Source organism: Phlebotomus papatasi, chromosome 3 (assembly GCF_024763615.1).
Source record: "Phlebotomus papatasi isolate M1 chromosome 3, Ppap_2.1, whole genome shotgun sequence".
In the NCBI taxonomy this organism is placed as follows: domain Eukaryota; kingdom Metazoa; phylum Arthropoda; class Insecta; order Diptera; family Psychodidae; genus Phlebotomus; species Phlebotomus papatasi.
Genome location: NC_077224.1, coordinates 46,381,196 through 46,400,858, shown reverse-complemented (window position 1 = coordinate 46,400,858; position 19,663 = coordinate 46,381,196). Strand labels below are relative to the sequence as shown.

The 19,663-nt window shown below is 35.6% G+C and overlaps 2 protein-coding genes across 2 annotated transcripts in view; one reads left to right on the top strand and one right to left on the bottom strand.

The window, feature by feature from the left end:
* The window catches only part of LOC129808001 (protein trapped in endoderm-1), a 9,296-nt gene extending 1,202 nt beyond the window's left edge, over positions 1-8,094 (bottom strand). The window contains exons 1-3 of the mRNA XM_055857633.1: positions 7,787-8,094; positions 2,349-2,699; positions 19-412 (exon numbers count right to left, since the gene is read on the bottom strand). Coding sequence (XP_055713608.1) covers positions 19-412; positions 2,349-2,677 — 723 coding nt within the window. The 5' untranslated portion in view covers positions 2,678-2,699; positions 7,787-8,094. The remainder of the gene's footprint in view (positions 1-18; positions 413-2,348; positions 2,700-7,786) is intronic.
* Positions 8,095-8,421: 327 nt separating this feature from the next.
* Positions 8,422-17,952, top strand: LOC129807998 (uncharacterized). The gene is made up of 8 exons (XM_055857631.1): positions 8,422-8,519; positions 8,595-8,796; positions 8,853-8,965; positions 9,029-9,206; positions 13,370-14,566; positions 17,289-17,404; positions 17,466-17,658; positions 17,718-17,952. Exons 1-8 carry the CDS (start codon positions 8,503-8,505, stop codon positions 17,859-17,861), a joined length of 2,160 nt encoding a protein of 719 aa, XP_055713606.1. The 5' UTR covers positions 8,422-8,502; the 3' UTR covers positions 17,862-17,952.
* Positions 17,953-19,663: the final 1,711 nt, after the last annotated feature.

Here is a 19,663-nt window from a genome sequence, read left to right as displayed (position 1 = left end):
TAGGAAGCAGAGCAAGAAACAGCAAAATATAGTCAGCATCATGGTAGTTAGTCGAGAATCCTCTCTTTCTCTATGGCCATTTGGTCCTCCCACTGGAACACCACTATGGCTCCTCAGACGCATCCTCTGTCGTCGAACTGTCCAGTAAATGCAGGTGTACGAGATGATGATGACGATACAGGGTATAAGAAAGCCCACAAGGAAAAAAACCTTCTTTGGGGAATGTCCTGCTTCATCTGGGAGAATGGTACAGGAGAATGTCATCTCATCTAATCCCATTTTGCCCCAAACGCCCAAAAGGGGCGGAATTAGCAATGAAAAAGCCACCAACCACACGAATAACAGCTGCATCCAAATGTACAGTGGCCGATAGATTGAGGAATACATCGAATTGTAGGCTATTAAGATGTACCTGGGAGATAAACCTAATATGAAGCTTGCACAAAAAGTGTTTATCTTTCTAAAAAAGCTCCGCCCAAAAATAATTTAAGCCACAAGCCACACCCCTTTAATACATGAAATAAACAAAATGGCCGAAATTACAAGCTGGCCGAAATTGTAAGCTGGCTGAAATTTGGTACAGTTTCTCTAAAGCAAATCTCATGATTATTTAAGTTTAGTGCACCTAAAGCTTTTATTTTTTAATTTAAACAAATTTAAACAAAATTTATGAATAAGGTTTTTTCTAAGATTAACAAGTGGGACCGTGGTGCAATTGGTAAGAGCGTTCGACTCTTGGGCGGTATCCGTCCGGTGCAAAGGATTGAAGCGTTTAAAGGGAGATATCGTCGGTTTCATCGACCGTTGTTGTATTTGCATTTCTTTTGTGTCAACAATTCACTCAAGAAGCGATGTCTGTATCGTAGCTTGCACCAAATACAGACACAAAACAATGCAGATACGACAACGGTTGATGCAACCGACGATATTTCTCATATTCAAATGACAATAAAAGCCCGGTACATCGAAATAAATAAATAAATATTCATATTAAACATTTCAAATTTAAGAAAAAAAATTAAAAAAGGTGGCAAAGTGCTTGAACTCTGACTTAAGCGGTCTTCAGACTAGAGGTTTAACCCAGTTCCCGTAGGTCTTAAAATCCTGATGAGCGTGCACTTTAAATTAGAGCAGTTAACCCATTTGGCTAAGCTTTTAGTCTGAAGCCCGTATTAGAATTCTATCCCTCAAAAGTACTTTCGCATCATTTACTATATACCGGAACTCACATGATTTAAACCGATTAATAAATCACTCGAAAGGTCCCCCAAAGTAGTTCTAAGAGTAATACAATTAATTTTCGGACAAAAATTACTTATCGGTTCATAACCGATTCATTACCGGTTTACAATCGATTTAAACCGATTTATAAATCACTCCTTAAAATATTTCCCAAAAAATACACCTCATGCGTAATTTAATTGAATTTCGTATGAAAAAATAGTTATCGGTTATGGAACCGTTCATTATCGATTCAAAACCGATTCAAAGCCACTCAGTTTTGTCGGAGATTCCAAGACCTTTCCAACGAGCCCGAATATGACCCCACTCAGTTGATAAATACGTTGATAAATGCTAGAGTGTCTTTTTAACTTTTGACCTTGAAAAACGGTTATTAGGAATGATTCAATGGTATTTTCATACGTGGTGAAATGTCCGCCTGGGTAATTTCTAAAACATATACCAAAATGAAAAAAATCGAACGACGCGTTTTCGAGCAATCCCAAAAACATGGTTTTAGAGGGGAAGAGAAGAGGTGGGAGGAAAATGAGGGGCATGTTTACGATCCTTGGGTCGACTTATGGGAGGGTCCCCCGAAAGTACTAAGTTGCTATCTGTTACCGTTTGGCTTCTAAAGCTGGCGACAGTCGGACGGACAGACGGACAAACAGCGTAACGAGATTTCTCAGAAATCGTCTAAACCGCAAAGATTTGTTGAGAAAAGAGGTCTCCGGAGGGTGGAAGGTACAAATTTGGGGGGGTGGGGTGAAAAAAATTGAGGGATTATATATACTGCTCTCTCCGTGGACTTCGAGCAGTAAAAAGGCGTGGCCTAAATTACTTTAAGGTGGTGCTTCTTCGGAAAGTCAAACACTATGGAAAAGCGCGCTACCTTCGGCCGAACTCAATTTTTTTCCACTTTCCTAATGTATTTCATAAGTAATTCTTTTCTGGATATTTAAGGCATTGAACCAGCTTTTAAAATATATTATTACAATGGGCAAAATTAATAAAAAAAAACACATTAAAAACTGAATTGTTCCTAGTTTGAGTCGTCCGAAGGTAGCGTGATTTCCCCTATTTAATTTCTTTTTCTAAAATATTCATAAAGAATATAAGAATCTTACCTGTTCATGGTGATGCCAACCATGCTCAGGAGAGAAACTGCCACATTTCCGTAGAGGATTACCGGAAAAACGTGGCAAAGAGCTTCTCCGAGTGTCCATTTTTGCCATGTGTAGCGGATGGCTTGAAGAGGAAGGCTCATGGAGCACAGGAGAAGATCTGAGATACAGAGCGACAGGACAAAAGCTGTAGTTGCATGACTTCTGAGTTTTGGGCATTTAAGAAGAGCAATTATTGTGATGGCATTGCCAAGAACTCCCACAACGGTGAAGATACTGGCACAAACTGCTGCAAAAATTGTAGCATAATCGGGATAAATTGACGTACCCATTGGAACTGGTTCATATAGAATCCTGCAAGATCATAAGAGAAAATTGCTGAAGAAATTTCAAGGAAATCAGTTGGAATTACCATTTTCTATTATTAGTGGCCAAGATTTTCCAGATTTAAGCATGGATATAACAAAAAAACTAATATCAAGCTACAAAATATAATACCAGAAAACACTCAACACAGCACAAATGTATGACTGTGTACTATCGCATGGATAATTTCTTAAGCAAAAACAGACGATTCAGATTTGAGATATTACGCATATAAGAAGGAGAGATGGAAATGCGTTCGACAGTCAGTCCCACGGACCACTACTCACTTCCACAGATGATCTCTTCCAGCAGTTTCAGAAAAAAAGAATGAATTTATATCCTAGGAAAAAGAATTATAAATTTATGGGAGATTGCAAAATATGCTATAGTTGCGTTGCGACAATTAAAGTGATGAACTCGATACCAAATATTGTTGTGTATATAAATTGCATGATACTTAAAACATTTCATTTTGCGCTATTCTGTTTAGTTTTTTATGTCTCGTGATAAACAATACGCCGATTTTTTCTGGTCTTCCGCAACAACATGCTTTTTCCCATATTTATAGCATCAAGTGGTATAGAATGAATTTGAAGAAGCAACATTGTTCTATATAAGTGGATTGCACTACAACCAAAATATGTTTTGTGATAAAAAAAGGCTCGTCTTATTTTTTTCGCCGTGTATAAATTGTTAATCTTCAGAAATATACAACAACATGCATTTGATATATTTCTCTTTGATATACGATGAGTCATTTTAACATTAAGAGCCCTTACTGTGTGTGATTTTAGAGAGAACACATGTGATACCAAATGCACTATAAATACATATCAAGAATCAAAATATCTCACACAATTTTGTCCATATTGCAGAGAATTTGTGTGCCAAATGAAGGAATATTTTAATATAGGGGCCAGTGGGGCAGCTTTAAAAATTAGGTTTTTTCTACCATTTTTAAATGGAACTGAGCCTTATCATCATACAATTCACCTTCACAATTGCTTTGTGGAGATGATGATAAGGTCCAGTCCTATTTAAAAATAGGAGAAAAAGGCCCTATTTGAAAGGTATCTCAATAAAAGTGCCTCACTTCCCGCTACTTTGATCTTAACTTTAATTTTTTGCATTTTTCAGCATTTTAAGAAAGTCGATATAGTTTTTGATAAGTCTTTTGAAAACTCTATCAGGTAAAATTTATGTTTTGCAAGCTACTCAGAAGTCAGTCGTGCAAATTTGATTTTATGAGTGCGTTTTACGGAAATAGAGTATCGCATCAAGAAGGGTCTAGGTCTAGAAGACTAAAAAACAAAATATTTTATCTAATTTTTTACTTCTAATTTTTTTTTTCTAATTTTTTTCGAAAGGTATGCATCGGTCTTCATCCGTAATGAATTGGTTAAGTAGGTTAAGTAACGATAAATAGAATTTTTTTTCGGAAACTGTTTTTTTTTTTGTTTAATCTTAAGTTTGTTCCCGAGAGAGATATCGACTTGCGGTCTTCGATGACCCCCCCCCACCCATAAGTGGACATTCGGACAGCCTTTTTTTCTTTTCCCTCTACCCTCTCTTCATCCCCTATAAGAACCATGTTTTTTCGGTTTTTTTCAAAATTGACTTTAGCTTTTTCAATGATTTTCAATGACCGAAAAATTCGCCATTTTGAAATATTTATGGTCAATGGTCAATCACTTTAGAGGGCTTATTTTTTAATGGATTTGGCTGAAATTAGATTTTTTTGGAAACAGGTGATGAATTGTTCACGGAATCACAATTGATTTATATTTCTCGAATATCTCTTTACATTTGAGCGTGAGCATGTTACTAATGATAAGACAAATTTCCAATGCACAATTCTTAGCCAATTTCCTAGTTCAGAATTATTTTCCGATTTGTGAATGAATTTAATTGTTAATAATCCGGTATACATCCAAAAAACATAATAATAATGATAATAATTAATGATAAGACGAAACGCAGTGTTGTAACATACATCAAAAATGATATTTTTTGTATGAAATCTCTAAAAAATTCAAATTTTGGATTTTTAAAAAATCCTTCGTTTAAAATTATGAAATTTAACTCATCAAATAAGAGGAAATATTTAGTTTTTGAATTTCAGATAAACGAATTCCGAGAAAAAATCTTGTCCACTGAAAAGTTTTTTTTCCAAAAAGGTCTCCGAAAAGTCTTTAAACGCAAATTTCAGAAAATATAGTTTAAATGTTGTACTTTTATGTGCATAAGACGCATAAGAGCTTGAATCAAATATTTTTTTATTATGTTGAAAAAAAAAATAGAGAAAAATATGCTGTTTTTTAAAATCTTTTTGCCCGCGTAACCCCTTAAAAGAACTTTTTTAGTACAGGATAGTAAGAGGAAGTGGGGCAGCTTTGAATGTGGTGCAGTTTTGAAATTGGAATTTTTAACTTATTTTTAAATCAAAGCCTTATCATGATGTAATTTAGCTGCAAAAATAGATTGAGATCCTAAATTACATTATGATATGCAGGGGGTAGGTAACTGTGCCGCTCGCGGTTCATTCGAGTGTCGATCTGTCGATTTATTCCAAAAATATTGCCGATCTGCCGATCTCACGTCAGTCTGTCGATCTCATACCGATTTGCCGATTTCTGGCCAAATTGTTACAATTTGTCGATTTTTAGGTCCAGATCAATATTATTTTGCAGACCACCGCTCGCGATTCACTCTGTGAGTCCTAACTTATTCACCCCTTACCAAGGAGGTTTTTCTTAGCGCGAATATCGCAGATAAGCCTTCAAAGTTTGCACAAAATTGGCCAAAATCCCGGGACTGGCTCTGGAAAATTCTAGTTTCGCATTTTGATTTTCTATCTTTCATTTTTTTCTCCAAAAATTTCAATTTAATACGCCATTATCTCACATTTTATTTAACTGATTTTTATGAGTAAGAGAACAAATGGAAGGTCTTGAATAGGGGATAAAAAGGTCTTCCACTCACGGTACACTTTGGGTGTCGATCAATGCAATCCTGGAGGGGAATTCTGTAACGCTCTGGCAATGCCTTATGACAAATTGGGTTCGAATCTTAGGAGAGCTTTCTCGAAAAAGCGATTCTGTAGTCGTGACATTGCCATTTCAGCTCACGTAGCATTGTCAGAAGTCACATATTTAAGATTTCTGGCAATTCAAATGACAATGAATTTTATTGAACGAATCAACCAAGACGAATTGTATTTTCATAAATACATTCAGTAAAGGAATTTTATTAAAAAAAATCCAGGGAAGTGACATTAGGTCTGAAAAATGCGACCAGTTTCAGTGTAAATGTTCTCCTGTTTTCGTACACATTTCACGAGATATCTCCAAAACTACGTAGGCTGCCAATTTAGGATTTTCGGTTGCCTATTCACTATTAAGTTAGCTTTTATTTTGTATTTGTAGTTCTTGCTAATTCATTCTACAACGACAGAAAACAGCTAACAAACTCAAAAGTTTTTTCGGCACGCTAGAAAGATATGGGAAACATAGGAAACGTCATGCCCCTGAAAAATTAAATGAATTGCATTTTCGAACTCATATGAGATGACAAAAAAAACTCGATTGGCATTGTCAGGTTTCGAACTCACGCGCAACAATGCCACGAAAGTTACAGAATTCATCTACTGGAGACTGACTACACGATCAACGCGATCTTGGAGACAGATCGGCTGAATCTGCCGATCTGTCACTCACGGTTCACTCGTTGGCCAACTCCCTGATGATATGGTTCAGTTACATTTAAACATAGGGGAAAAATCCTAATTTCAAAGTTGCCCCTCATTCAAAGGTGCCCCACTTCCCCCTATCGCGAAACCCCTTTTCCTTTTAATTCTGAAAATTTGGCTTTCTAAAAAACTAACTTTTGCATATTTTACAATGCATTTTCAATGCTATTCCTCTTGAGAGACTTGTACAAAGATTTTCTTTATTAGTGCATAAACCCTTCCACAAAATAATTTTCCAAGAAATGGTAAATCGTTAAGTGAAGAAGCCAAGCTTCTTAAACTGCTTAAAAAAGTGTTAAGATGATTAAAAATTCCTTTCATTTGCATTAATTCTAATTTCGTCGGAATTGTGTGTAAATTTCTTTTCTGTTTTCTTTTTTTATTTCTTTTTTTCGTCAATACACAAGCCACTATGGCAAAAGATAATTCTATGGTGCGATATGAAGGGAATATTGCAATATTGTACCGTTCGAACATCACAATAGAAACACCTGGACTTAAGGATTTTGTATTGAATGCACATAAATACCATGAAGTTAGGGTAAAAGTGATTATTATTTTTTTTATTTAAAAATAAAGATCCATGTATTTGCTAGAAATTCAATTAATGTTGAATGTGAAAGTGAGAGTGAATGGGAAGATAATGTGAAGAACATTTTGATGAAATTTGGGAAATTCATATATAGAAGGGTCATATTTCTTGATGCTACTCATCGATTAATGATAATGATATTTTCCATCATCATTTTCGCACTCTTTCATGCATTTTATTTCCATTTTTACCATAATCATGAGCAAACACTACAGCCAGTGGGGAGTCTCTGGCTACCCTCTACCCCCAATATATCGTCATCAATTCACGTATGTCCTAATCAAACAATATATTTCCTTCTAAATATGTACAATACGGACAAACAGGCAGATGACAAGGGTGACAAAACGCAACCAAGGGCTCTTTTTTCTCTCTTTTATCCACGGCACGGCGGAGGGTCGCATATTCGTTAGATAAGACGAATGATACCAAATATTGTATATATACAAAATGCATTGTTTGTTTTATTATAAAAAGAAACAAACAATTTGTACATGATTGAGAGGTATATATTCCCGAACAGAAGGATCGTCTTCTCCGTCTTCCCAATAGAAAAAAAATAGTTAAAAAAAATAATGGAATCAATTACAAAATATTTATTCCCAAAAAGCAGGAACAAAGCATTCAATCTCAAAAGTCTTTGGTTTCTTTCAATGAATAATAAGTGATAATGGCACGAGGAATGATGACAAAAAGGTAATTAATATCTCATTAAATTTTGGATAAAGCACTTACCTCAATATCAGTGAATTATTCCGTCTTTTTCAACTGTTGAGATTTCTATGCAGAAGACGCAGAACATTTCATTCTAATCACGTAATGAATATCCGGATTTTATTTAATCATCTCCAATTCTTATTTCACTGTAATTTCAATTTTATTTCAATTAAATAACCACACTCACACTTTAAAATGTATTTATTGCCACGAATTTGTCGAATTAATTCCCAATTGATTGAACTGTAACGGTTAAACCTCCGCACTCTTCAGTGATCTCCAACGAAATGAAATTGAATGAAATCTCCTCGCAAATCAATTGAAACTTTGCTTCGAAACTCTCCGCGTTTGTGTGAGTGCGAGTGACCCGGTGCAGATTATTTCTTTATTGGGATGATCGGTTTGATAAGAAAATGCCGTTAGTGGAGTTCTAAGAACAGTTTCAATTACTAAAATTGAATTGGGAATTTTATCGTTATCACCCAATGACCTCCCTATTTATGGATTCAACAATCAAAATGAGTACAATGTTTATCTATTTTTTCACAGGTTTATATGAAACTCTTGATAAATAAATGAGAAATGAGAAATCTGTTCACGAAAATTACCGCAAATGTACGAGAATCCAACTACTTATTTTGACAGCAACACATAACCTCAAATTTATTGTTTACATTTTGTATTTACTTTTCTGCAGATTCTTGAATTACGTGTTTTTCTTTTATTTTTGAGGCATGGACATCTCCAAGGGGTCAGTAAAGTGGCAAATAAATCAACAAACTTTCAAAATTCACCAAAATATTTATTATTTAATTCCAATTGACAGAGGAAACCGTGCGGCAAATGGAAAGGTTCTCCCGAATCAGGCACAGAGGCGCCTCCTGAGACAATTTGTGGCTGAAAAGCAGGAAAAATGCCAAAAGGCTGGTATCAAACCCATTCGATTTAAGCTACAGGACTTCCGGAAGTGGACACCTGAGTTAAATAAACTCGGACCTCCGATGAGAACATGTGTCAGATGGAAGAATGTAAAAACAAAAATCATTCAAATATTTTCCCGGAAATAATAAAAGAATTTTTCCAGTGTTGGTTCCACCATCGACGAAAGAGGAATTTCTTTGAGTTCTACTATGAGAAAGTGAGGGAAAATTATCAGAAAGACAAGGAGGATGTGAGTGAAGTGAAGCAACCAAAAAAGTAAGTTCAAGTGATAACAATATCATGCAGAAATTTCTACAAATTCTCTTTCCATTTTGTCAGGAGGGTTGTCTCAAGAAAAATGCAAATGAGAAAGTTTATCGAGATACTGAAGCGGAAAAGGGAGGAAAGTGAAGCGAGAGGAGAACCAGTTACAATAATTACAACAGCAGATTTTGTAAAATGGACAAAGATTCTCAACAAACTTGGTCCAGCTCATCCAGTTGACAAATGGAAAATGGTAAGTTTTTTTTTTTCCTTTTTAATAAAGTATAGGTGGAACACCCACCTAGTTTTGCGGAATAATTGAACTCATGACTTTTATGCCCTCTAAAATCTAAAATTCGATCTGTTTTGAAGAAAATTATTTATCAACTAAAAAAGGAAGAAAAAAGAATCGTTCATAGTTTGACTTTAAAGTTTGCTCAAAATAATGTAGAAATAATAAAGTAATTCATTACAATTTAATATCAGAAATTAATGTTCTGATTAATATCAGCACTTTATGGATCATAACCGGTTAAAATCGTTTCAGACTTCTTCAGGAATCCAAGACCTTTCCAATGAATTCTAACGTGTCCCAATGAATTCAGAGTTAGGCAGTCCTAGAGGCTTGTAAAAATTCTTTCTTGAAAAAAACATTTCCTATGTTTCCCAAATGTTTCTAGCGAGCCGAAAAAACTTTTGAGTTTAATAGCTATTTTCTGTCATTGTAGAATGAATTAGCAAATAATACAAATTCAAAATAAAAGGAAATTTAATATCGAAGAGGCAACCGAAAACCCCAAATTGGCAACCTACGTAGTTTTGGAGATATCTCGTGAAATGTGTACGAAAACAGGTAAAAATTAACACTAAAACTGGTCGCATTTTTCAGGGCTAATGTCAACCCCCTGAAAAAAAAACTGTACAAGAAATAAGTCAAGAGCTATTTTCGTATATGAGCAAGGTGTCCCCATGGATAAACCCTAATGCCCCTTATGCGTTTTCGAGGTAACTCAGAAAACATGGTTGCTTAAGGGATGAGTTGTGCTGAAAGTCATACGACGCACGCTAAATGTGATAAAAGGGATGGCAAAGCGTCCCAGGTTTTTGCAAAGTGCTCGAACTCGTGACTTAGATGCTATCCCTCAAAAGTACTTTCACATTATTTACCGTTTACCAGTTCTCAACCGATTTAAACCGATTTATAAATCACTCAAAATATTTCCCAAAATATCTTATAGGAGTAATATAATTGAATTTCAGATAAAAATTACAGTAGAATCTCTCAAATTCGGGCATTTGGGACCGAAATGTCACCCGAATAAGAGAGAAATTCGAGCTACAAAATTTTTGAAATGCAACGATTCTTTTATTCATCTGGACACTCATTAAGTTTACATACTCATATTTGTTGTAAATGTCATAAAAATCACATAATAATGCAAAATCACATTATAAGTAAGGCAAACCAATGCAAATTTAAGCATATTTCCTTGATCAAACTTATTAAGATCAAACTTCAAAAATGTCAACAAATGTTTTTTCAATTATAACTGCTGCCCGAATTAAAAAGTATCTTGATCTTAAAAGAGCCGAATTAGCGAGAGTCTACTGTAGTTATCGGTTATTAACTGGTTCAGAACCGATTGGAACCCGTTCAATTTTATCGGAAATTCTAAGACCTTTCCAACGAGCACAAATATGATTCCATTAGGATGAGAAATTTGCTCTCTAGAACCTTTTTAACCTTTGATCTTGATTACCCGTTATTAGGAATGATGCAACGGTATTTTCGTATAAGGACGAAATGTCCGCCTGATTAATCTCTAAAACATATCCAAAAATGAAAAAAAAATCGCACGACGCGTTTTCGAGCAATTAAACAGAAACATGGGTAGTGGGGGGAAGTCAACTTTAACCTTTGCCGAAAACCGCTTGTCGATATCTCTCCGTTCTCTTTCCAGAAGTAGTTATAAGACGGACGGACGGGACAGATCGTCCACGAAAATCGATTTTTAGCGCATATGATATTCGTGATCTATGAGTGTTAAAGCGTATAAATTCTAAAATTTAAGTCCGATGACACGAGGTAGAATTTCCCCTCGGACCACAGAAGTTAAAATTGTAAAGAATCTCAACCAATAAGCATATTCTTATAGGATATTCCGCTATACAACTTCTCTAAAGATTACTACCTATCTCGAAAGAAAAATATATTTTGTAAACCATTTTGTAATAATAATATAATAATAATAATAATAGTCGATTTTGCGGACATTCTCAAAACCGCTAAAGAAAGTTTAAAGTTTCTCATTCAGCATCGATCGTCTTCTGGTTGGTGAACAAACATAATTTCTACTTCAATACCTTGTGGTACTGTTTTTGGCGTTGAGGATAACATAGGACTTCCATGTTCTACCTTTTAAGAGCTGCCGGATATATATATCCCTTAAAAGAGAGACTCTCTCCTTGACAATCGCTGTCACAAGGAAGTGATCCGTGTCACAATCCGCACTTCTCCATGCCCTCACTTCGTGTCACACTATCGTTTGACCTCCATGCGGCCATATGGATGCCCTTGCGCGAGACGGTGGTACTGCTAACGGTCATGTTTCTCTCCATCGCAAAACTGACCAGACGCAGCTCCTTGTTGTGGCATTCGTCATGTAGACTATTCTTTCTTATTGCTGCTTGAAAAGCTTCTACTTTTCCTACTGTGGCATTATAACTGCGCTAGTCTTACATCCTCAGAGCAATCCGACTCGAAAGATCAAATTATGTGCGAGGCGCATTAAACTTTATTGAAAATTGGTAATACAGTAGCCTCTCGCTCAATCGTCTCTTTCAATCGGACGAAAAAATTTTGTTGACAATTTTCACGTTTGATTATGAAGCAAATTTGCTCAAATTCACCGTAGTTCCTCTTGTTTTATCATGATTCTTTATAATTGAGCACTTTTTGTGGAATTGACAATGATTTTGACGCCCAAATCTATTGATAATTTGGATGACATTTTGCCCCATATGCCCGATTCAGAGAGAGTCAACTGTAGAATTAGTAAAGAATCCCTGATCTTCTGGGTAAAATATTCTCCTATAGAAGAATCTTTAATAAATGGGCGTCAGTGGATCAGTGGATAGAGTAGTGGCTCTAAAACTGTCAGTTCAGTCGAATACAAATACACATTCACTGCTGAGATCCACAAACCGAGCCTGGTTTACCGTGATATAAAGCCGTACTGTGTGTATCAGAACGCACACAGAGCATTGTGATATAGAGTAGGTTTATCCGCCTTTGGGGTTAAGATAGAACAGGAGAATGCGGCCAAATAAGTGGCCTGGGTGCAGCGGTTCCGAAAGGAATATAACCGACCCATAGATAAATCTTAATATTAATCTTAACCTTTGATAAATGGGAAAATGCAGAATGTTAGAATAAACTCCTCAATAGGGCATACAGGAAAGGGTTTTCTCCTCGGTTACCTTGAATAATGAAAAATATGCTGTTAAATAAGTCCAATGAGCTAACAGGCGAGAAGACCAAACTTTTGGGAGTTCGCTCAGATGGAGATGAAGTTCCTACATAAAGGTGTCCGGAACAAAAAATAAGGTTATCCCTTTCCACAACTTTCCTAACAAATTCACTGACCGATTTTTGATAATAAAGTCCTTGAATTTATGAATTAAAAACATTTTTCACTGCAAATTGTCGCTACTATAACATGGGTTATTTGCCGTATTGCCGAAAGAAAGAAAAAGGTGATAAAGATGACCGCGCTGGCATGATACAGTAGAGTCTCGCTATAGGCCATCGCTCTATAGTCCACAATTTATCGACCGTTGATTTCAAAACACTGATTTTATGTTTTTTGTACGCAACAAGCATAATTATTTTAATATTTTTGGCAAACTTTATTGAGTAGTTGTGATGGTTGTGATAATTGTGATCCATAATGAAGAGAGCAAGGACAAGTACCACAATCGCAAAGAAAGTGGAAGCCGTCGAGCAATTTCAATACTAAAAGTCGTTGATAATTTTAAAAAATTACATGGACTATAGTGCGACCCAAGTGTCAAATCTGAAACCAAATATGGACTATAACGAGACTCTACTGTAGCTTGATAGCTTCAAAGCCCACCGCGACGTATTTGAATTTGAATTTAACGATATTCTCTTAAAGAATACGGAACAGTAGCTAATATTAGTTTGAGATATCGACATAGTGCGGATTAGGTAACCCCTCCTTATAAGTCGATATTTTTTTTAGAAATTTTTTCTGTTTGTTTATGAACCAATTTTAAATTAAAAACATGAAAAACTAGATAAGGGACAGTTGCAGAGGTTTGAAGTTGTGAGTTCGAATGTTCCGTGAATTTCTTTGCCATTTAATCATTTAAATAGCAAAGATTTTCTTCTAGACCTGGAAAACCATAAAGAAACAGAAGAAAGAAAATTTGTATTTTAAACCAGAGGATTTTGGTAAATATAAAGAAATTGGCTGTGGATCATCTGAAGAGTTTTATTTGAGTGATGACGATTCCTCTGAAGATGTAGAAGCTCTGCTTACCAAAGAATACAGTAGAAATGATAAGGAAGAAGTTCAGATTAAAAGTAACAGTGTTAATAGGGGAAAAAGAAGAAGAAAGAAAATGTCTGGAGACGAAGATTGTGATGCAGCTAATCCCGAAGAGATTAATCAGAATTTTTCGAAACTCTGTAGAATTTGTCTGAAACAGAGCAATAAATCGATGAAGACTTTTGTTGATGGATCCTATAAGAATATCTCCTATTTGGATATCTATCAGGAATGCATTGGGGAACCTTTCAAAATCTACAGTTTCTGTTCAACAGACATTTGCGATGTCTGCGAAAAGAGTTTGATTAATATGTATGTGTTTCGGGAGACGTGTCTACAAACTGACACAAAGTTGTCCTTCATTGAGAACCAGAAAGAGGAGGAACTCTCTGACGAACTTGCAGATAATTCAGAAGAGGATAGCATGAACGATGCACAAGAATCTCATGAGGAAGTTGGGAGTGAAGAAATGGATGTCCTTGAAGAAAAGTCAATTCCTGAGGATATCGACGACAGTCTTCACAAAAAGGACAAATATCTCAGTATTGGAAATTCAGCAAATGATCAAAATGATATTTTCATACAAGATAAAGTAATTATCCCGGAGAATTCTAAATTGAGCACCAAGGATGAAAGTGAAAATACATTTTCTCCATCTCTTCATTCGATCCCTGACAGAGGAATTGATCAGAAAAGAGATTCAAATTCTGATTGTACCATAGACTCAAATTCTGAACATAGTATCTATGTGGAAAGATGTAGTGATGCAACTGATGAGGATAGTAATGCAGAAGAGCCAAGAATACGAAATTCATCCATTGAAAATCCAATAACTGAGGACATAAAGAAGGTGAAGAAAAAAGAGAGGCCAAATAAAGCGCAAATAGCCCTACTTAGGAAATTGGTTGCAGATAAGAAGAGTGACAATGAGAAATTTGGTGTTCGAGATTTTCGACTGAAGAAATTCGATTTCAAACGCTGGGCTCCCCAATTAAATGCTCTTGGACCTCCTGTTAGACCTTTGCTCAAATGGAAAGATGTAAGTGGTTTTTCGTTCAAAATTGTAGGTCACGCTTTTCTTTTAATACACACCAAACGATATGAGATATCAACTTTCAATTTTCGATGACTCCTCCATATGTAAAACGTTCTCTAGGGTTGCTTGTTTTCGTTTTTTAACTCATTCTTACCCTTTCTCCCCAAAACAAGTTTTGAGGACATCGTCCACTATGTTTTTCCATCTCGTCCGGGGCCCCTTCTCTTTCTCCCCTTCGGATTTCGCTCATACAGTTACCTGGATATTCTTTCCTCTGGCATACGGCAAATGTGACCTAGCCAGGTCAATCTTCTCGCCTGAATAGAGGCCACAATGTCGGCCTCTTCATAAAGCTCCTCCAGTTCGTGGTTCATCCTTGTTCGGAATTCCGCTGTAGTTTCCTCATGGAAAGGCCCGTAGATTCGTCGTAAGACCCGTCTCTCAAAGATCAACAACTTTCTCTCCTCTATGTGGGTCAACGGTACTGTTTCCAGACCATACCTTATAACTGGTTTCAGTATGGTTCTGTATATTTTGATCTTTGTTGACTGCGAGACGTTCCTTGATCGAAATATCGACAAGAGTGCAAAGTAACTTCTACTCCTCACCGCGAGTCTCTCAATTACCCTCTATTCCGACTTCTTCTTCTTCTTCTATTTTATGTAAGGCTGTTGGACTCACTCTCGGGTCATTTAAAGTCATTTTGACAACCCCAAAATTCCACTCGTCCAAAGTGACATTCTGACGGAATTCTAATGCTTCCCTGTAGCCGATCGGGCGCAAAGTTTCACAGTAACAGAAAATTCCCTGGAATTTGTCTTCTATTTTTCCGCGAGTGTTTCCGTGGAAATAAACGCTAATATTCCGCTCGGAATTCTGCGGAATTATCGGCTTTTTTTCGCGTGGATTTCCTAGAAAAAAAAAAGTCCGAGGAATTTTCTTGCAACATATCTGAGAGTATTCCCTGGAAATTGATTCAAAATTTCCTTTAAATTTTCCGAGTATATTTTCTGATATCTTTCCGACCAAGACTCCATGGAAGTAAACGCGAAAATTCTGCAATTATTTTTCGCCCTAACGCTATAATTCTTGCGAGCTAGACATACTCAAATGAACGATATGGTAGCAATATTTTCAACTCAAAAGTAGAACAACTGAGTGTTCGTCTGATAGATGAATACTCTCCAAGTTCCAAGTTGCCAATTGGCACTGATCGTCCACTTATTTGTGGATGTTTTTAGTGGAAATTCTCTATGAAAGTTCCACGCCATTTTTAATCAATTTTTGGAATTATTTTGAAGAAAAATATATTTAAAAAAAACCATTGGAAAAGTCGTGGAATTCCGTAATATTAAACCACGGAAGCCACTAAGGCCGTTGCATGGAAATTTCCACGGAGAATTTCGTGGAAATAAAGAGGATTTTTCCGAATTTTTAAAGGGCTGACTGCCGATTATACGCTAATAATCCATAGGAAAAGCCGCGGAAATATTCGTCGGAGAAAAGTCTATGGAAACTCGCAGACATTTCTTATTAGACGGTCCTATACAGAGTTCCGCAAACGTCCATGGAACGCTAGGAAGAAATTTAGCGTCAAATTCTTTCTCGGAAGCTTACGCGGATTTTGAGCGGTAAAATCCAGGGAATTCACGCGGATTTTTAGCGGTAAAATCAGCGGACATGGCAGAAAAGGCTGCTGGAAATCCAGTGGAATCTCTGCGGCCGTTGGCTATAGGGTTCCCTATAGATTCGATTCCACTGGATTTCCCTGGATTTTACCGCTCAAAATCCGCGTAAGCTTCCGAGAAAGAATTTGACACTAAATTTCTTTCTAGTGTTCCATGGACGTTTGCGGAACTCTGTATAAAACCGTCTATTAAGAAATGTCCGCGAGTTTCCATGGACTTTTCTCTGACGAATATTTCTACGGCTTTTCCTATGGATTATTAGAGTATAATCGGCAGTCAGCCCTTTAAAAATTTGGAAAAATCCTCTTTATTTCCACGAAATTCTCAGTGGAAATTTCCATGCAACGGCCTTAGTGGCTTCCGTGGTTTAATTTTACGTTGGTTTAATATATTATTTTCCAGTGGATTTTTAAAAAATATTTTTCTTCAAAATGATTCCTAAAATTGATTAAAAATGGCGTGGAATTTTCATAGAGAATTTCCACAAAAAAAAACAGCCACAAATATATGGACTATAAGTGCCAATTGGCAATTTGGGACTTAGAGAGTATTCATCTATCAGACGAACACTCAGTTGTTCTACTTTTGAGTTGAAAATATTGCTACCATATCGTTCATTTGAGTATGTCTAGCTCGCTAGAATTATAGCGTTAGGGCGAAAAATAATTGCAGAATTTTCGCGATTACTTCCATGGAATCTTGGCCGGAAAGATACCAGAAAATGTGCTCGGAATATTCAAAGGAAATTTCGAATCAATTTCCAGGGAATTCTCTCAGACTCAGATATGTTGCAAGAAAATACTTTGGATTTTTTCAAGGAAATCCACGCGAAAAGAAGCTGATAACTTCGCAGAATGTCAAGCGGAATATTAGCGTTTCTTACCCCGGAAACTCGCGGAAAAATAGAAGACAAATTCCAGGGAATTTTCTGTTATTGTTAAACTTTGCGGCCGATCGGCTACAGGGAAATTTTCTGAAATAATTATAATATTTCTGCAAGATAAAACAATAAAATGATTGAGTTTATTTTTCTGCAGTGCTGGTTCATACACAACAAGAAGAAAAATGGATTTTACGATTTTATGTACAGAAACTCAAGAAAACGTTATCGTGTGGATAATCCATCAGATGAGCTCAACACTCAAAGTTTAGGGTACAATTTATTGAGAGTCATTAGTAAAACAATATTCATTCGTATTTACCTTTGTTTTCAGACTTGATCCAACAGCAAGGAAAAGGATGAATAAGAAACAGATTGAGGTATTCCAAAAGTTCCTCGAAGATCGTCGAAAAAAGGCTGAAGCTTCCGGTGAAGAGTTTCAGATCTTTACGAAGGATTTTATAGCCTTGAAACCGAGGCTCAATGAACTTGGTCCACCATTTAGATCAGTGAATCAATGGAAATTGGTAAGTCTGTAAGATGGTTTAGAAGTTGTCAAATTAATAATGTAATTGATTCATTTTAGACTTATAAGCACACAAAAAAGAATTCATTGAAAGCTTTTGCCAAAAATGTCCATGAAATCGGATATGAATCCTCGGACGCTTACTACTTCACAAATGAATCTTCAGATCACAGCAGTGATTCAGAACAACCTTCCATGGCTTGAATTTCAGATTCAACAGTAAATGCTCTCAAAATTTTGTAAATTTATTTATTGTATAATAATTAAGAATAAATAAATGTTAATTTATTATAAAGTAAAGTGCCTAATAATTCAGATTCAGTTCTTCGAGAGAAATTAATAGGGCTTCGGCACACCTTTTAGATCAGGGAAATTTCATAAAATCAAAATTCACATCCCTTTCTTTCCTAAAGGTTTTGTATATGACTATCCTACTCTTTCGCACTCTTCTTCTTCTTCTTTTGAACGTCACACCAAATTAAATTTAGTTCAATCTGATTTTGAGTCCGAAAGAGTGAGATAAACTTATGCAAATCTTATGAAAAGAAAGGGACACGAATTTTGATTTCATGAAATTTGACCGATCTAAAAATTGTGTCGGAGCCATAATGGCTTCGGCACACATTTTAGATTAGGAAAATTTCATGAAGTCGAAATTCGAATCATTTTCTCAAAAGTTTTGCATATAACTATCTCATTCTTTCGTACTCCAAATTCGATTGAGCTAAATTGAATTTGGAGTGATGTTTAAAAGAAGAAGAAGAAGAGTGTGAAAGAATGAGATAGAGATATGCAAACCGTGTGAGAAAGAAAAGGATTCGAATTTCGACTTCGTGAAATTTTCTTGATCTAAAAGGTGTGCCCGAGCCATAAGCAACGAAATTTAAATAATTCCCATTTTTAATTTAAAATTGGATTGGAAATTGAGTAACGTGGTGTAAAATAATTTCTAGAATTAGTTTTTCTTCATTGAACTCCAAATAAAAACTGCTTTTTTGATTGAGAGGTAAGGCTGTGCTATATACGAATCATTTTAACTTCAGAATTATGCATTATTAATCACAACAGTGATCAAGGGCAAGTTCACACCATCCTTAAAATCACATATCTCTGTACATGAAAAACGGGAAAATTATCTGAAATAAACAGGAAATAAAACCCTCAGGATCATCCTCAGAGCAAAATGCAGTTGGTATGTATCATAAAATGTCTTACACAGGTTTCAGACAGGAGATTTAGCTTGGTTTTCGAAAGCCTAGAAATTCTAAAAGTAATCTTAGTGTTAGTACTTTTTCAAAACTTAATGAATAATTTACCTGGAATAATCAATTCTAAGTCGAAATTTTCCCAAAAATGTCGCCTGATAAGAAATTAGAGAAATTAAGCCATTTATCTAAGCCAGGTCTGAAATCCATAAGGTAGATGACCTACTTAATACCATGCCTCATTTAATTTTTATGTATAATTTATGATATATAATGAGTTTATGGATCTTTTTTAAAATTCTGGCACTGTAGCATTCCAAAATCAAAGAAGTTGATTAGTATTTTATAATGCACTGTATTTTATTCACATCTCTCTATTTTTTTTTTAATGTATTTTATAAAGGCAGGGTAGGAACCTCGGAGGCCAAAGACACCCGCATCTACGGATTTCTTTATAGCGCAGATTATTATAATATTCCTTGACCAAACTTATGGTCTTACAATATTTTGATATTGTTCCACTTTGTTTATAAAGGCTATCAAAACATATTAATAATAGTGTTTAGTTTGTTTTAGCTTTTAAGAAATATCATTGGCCTTCATTCTTTCAATTTCAAATTTTAAAATTTCGTTATCGAATTCGTATGATGTTTCATTCATACCTCAATATTTGATAAATTTTAGTTTCATGAATACACAACTTTTGACCAACCAATATCCAAGGGAAACTAACTGGACTTAGTCAGTTTGGATATAAGTAGGGACGAAGGAACACCTTTTGGCACTTTAAGAACTTGCGTG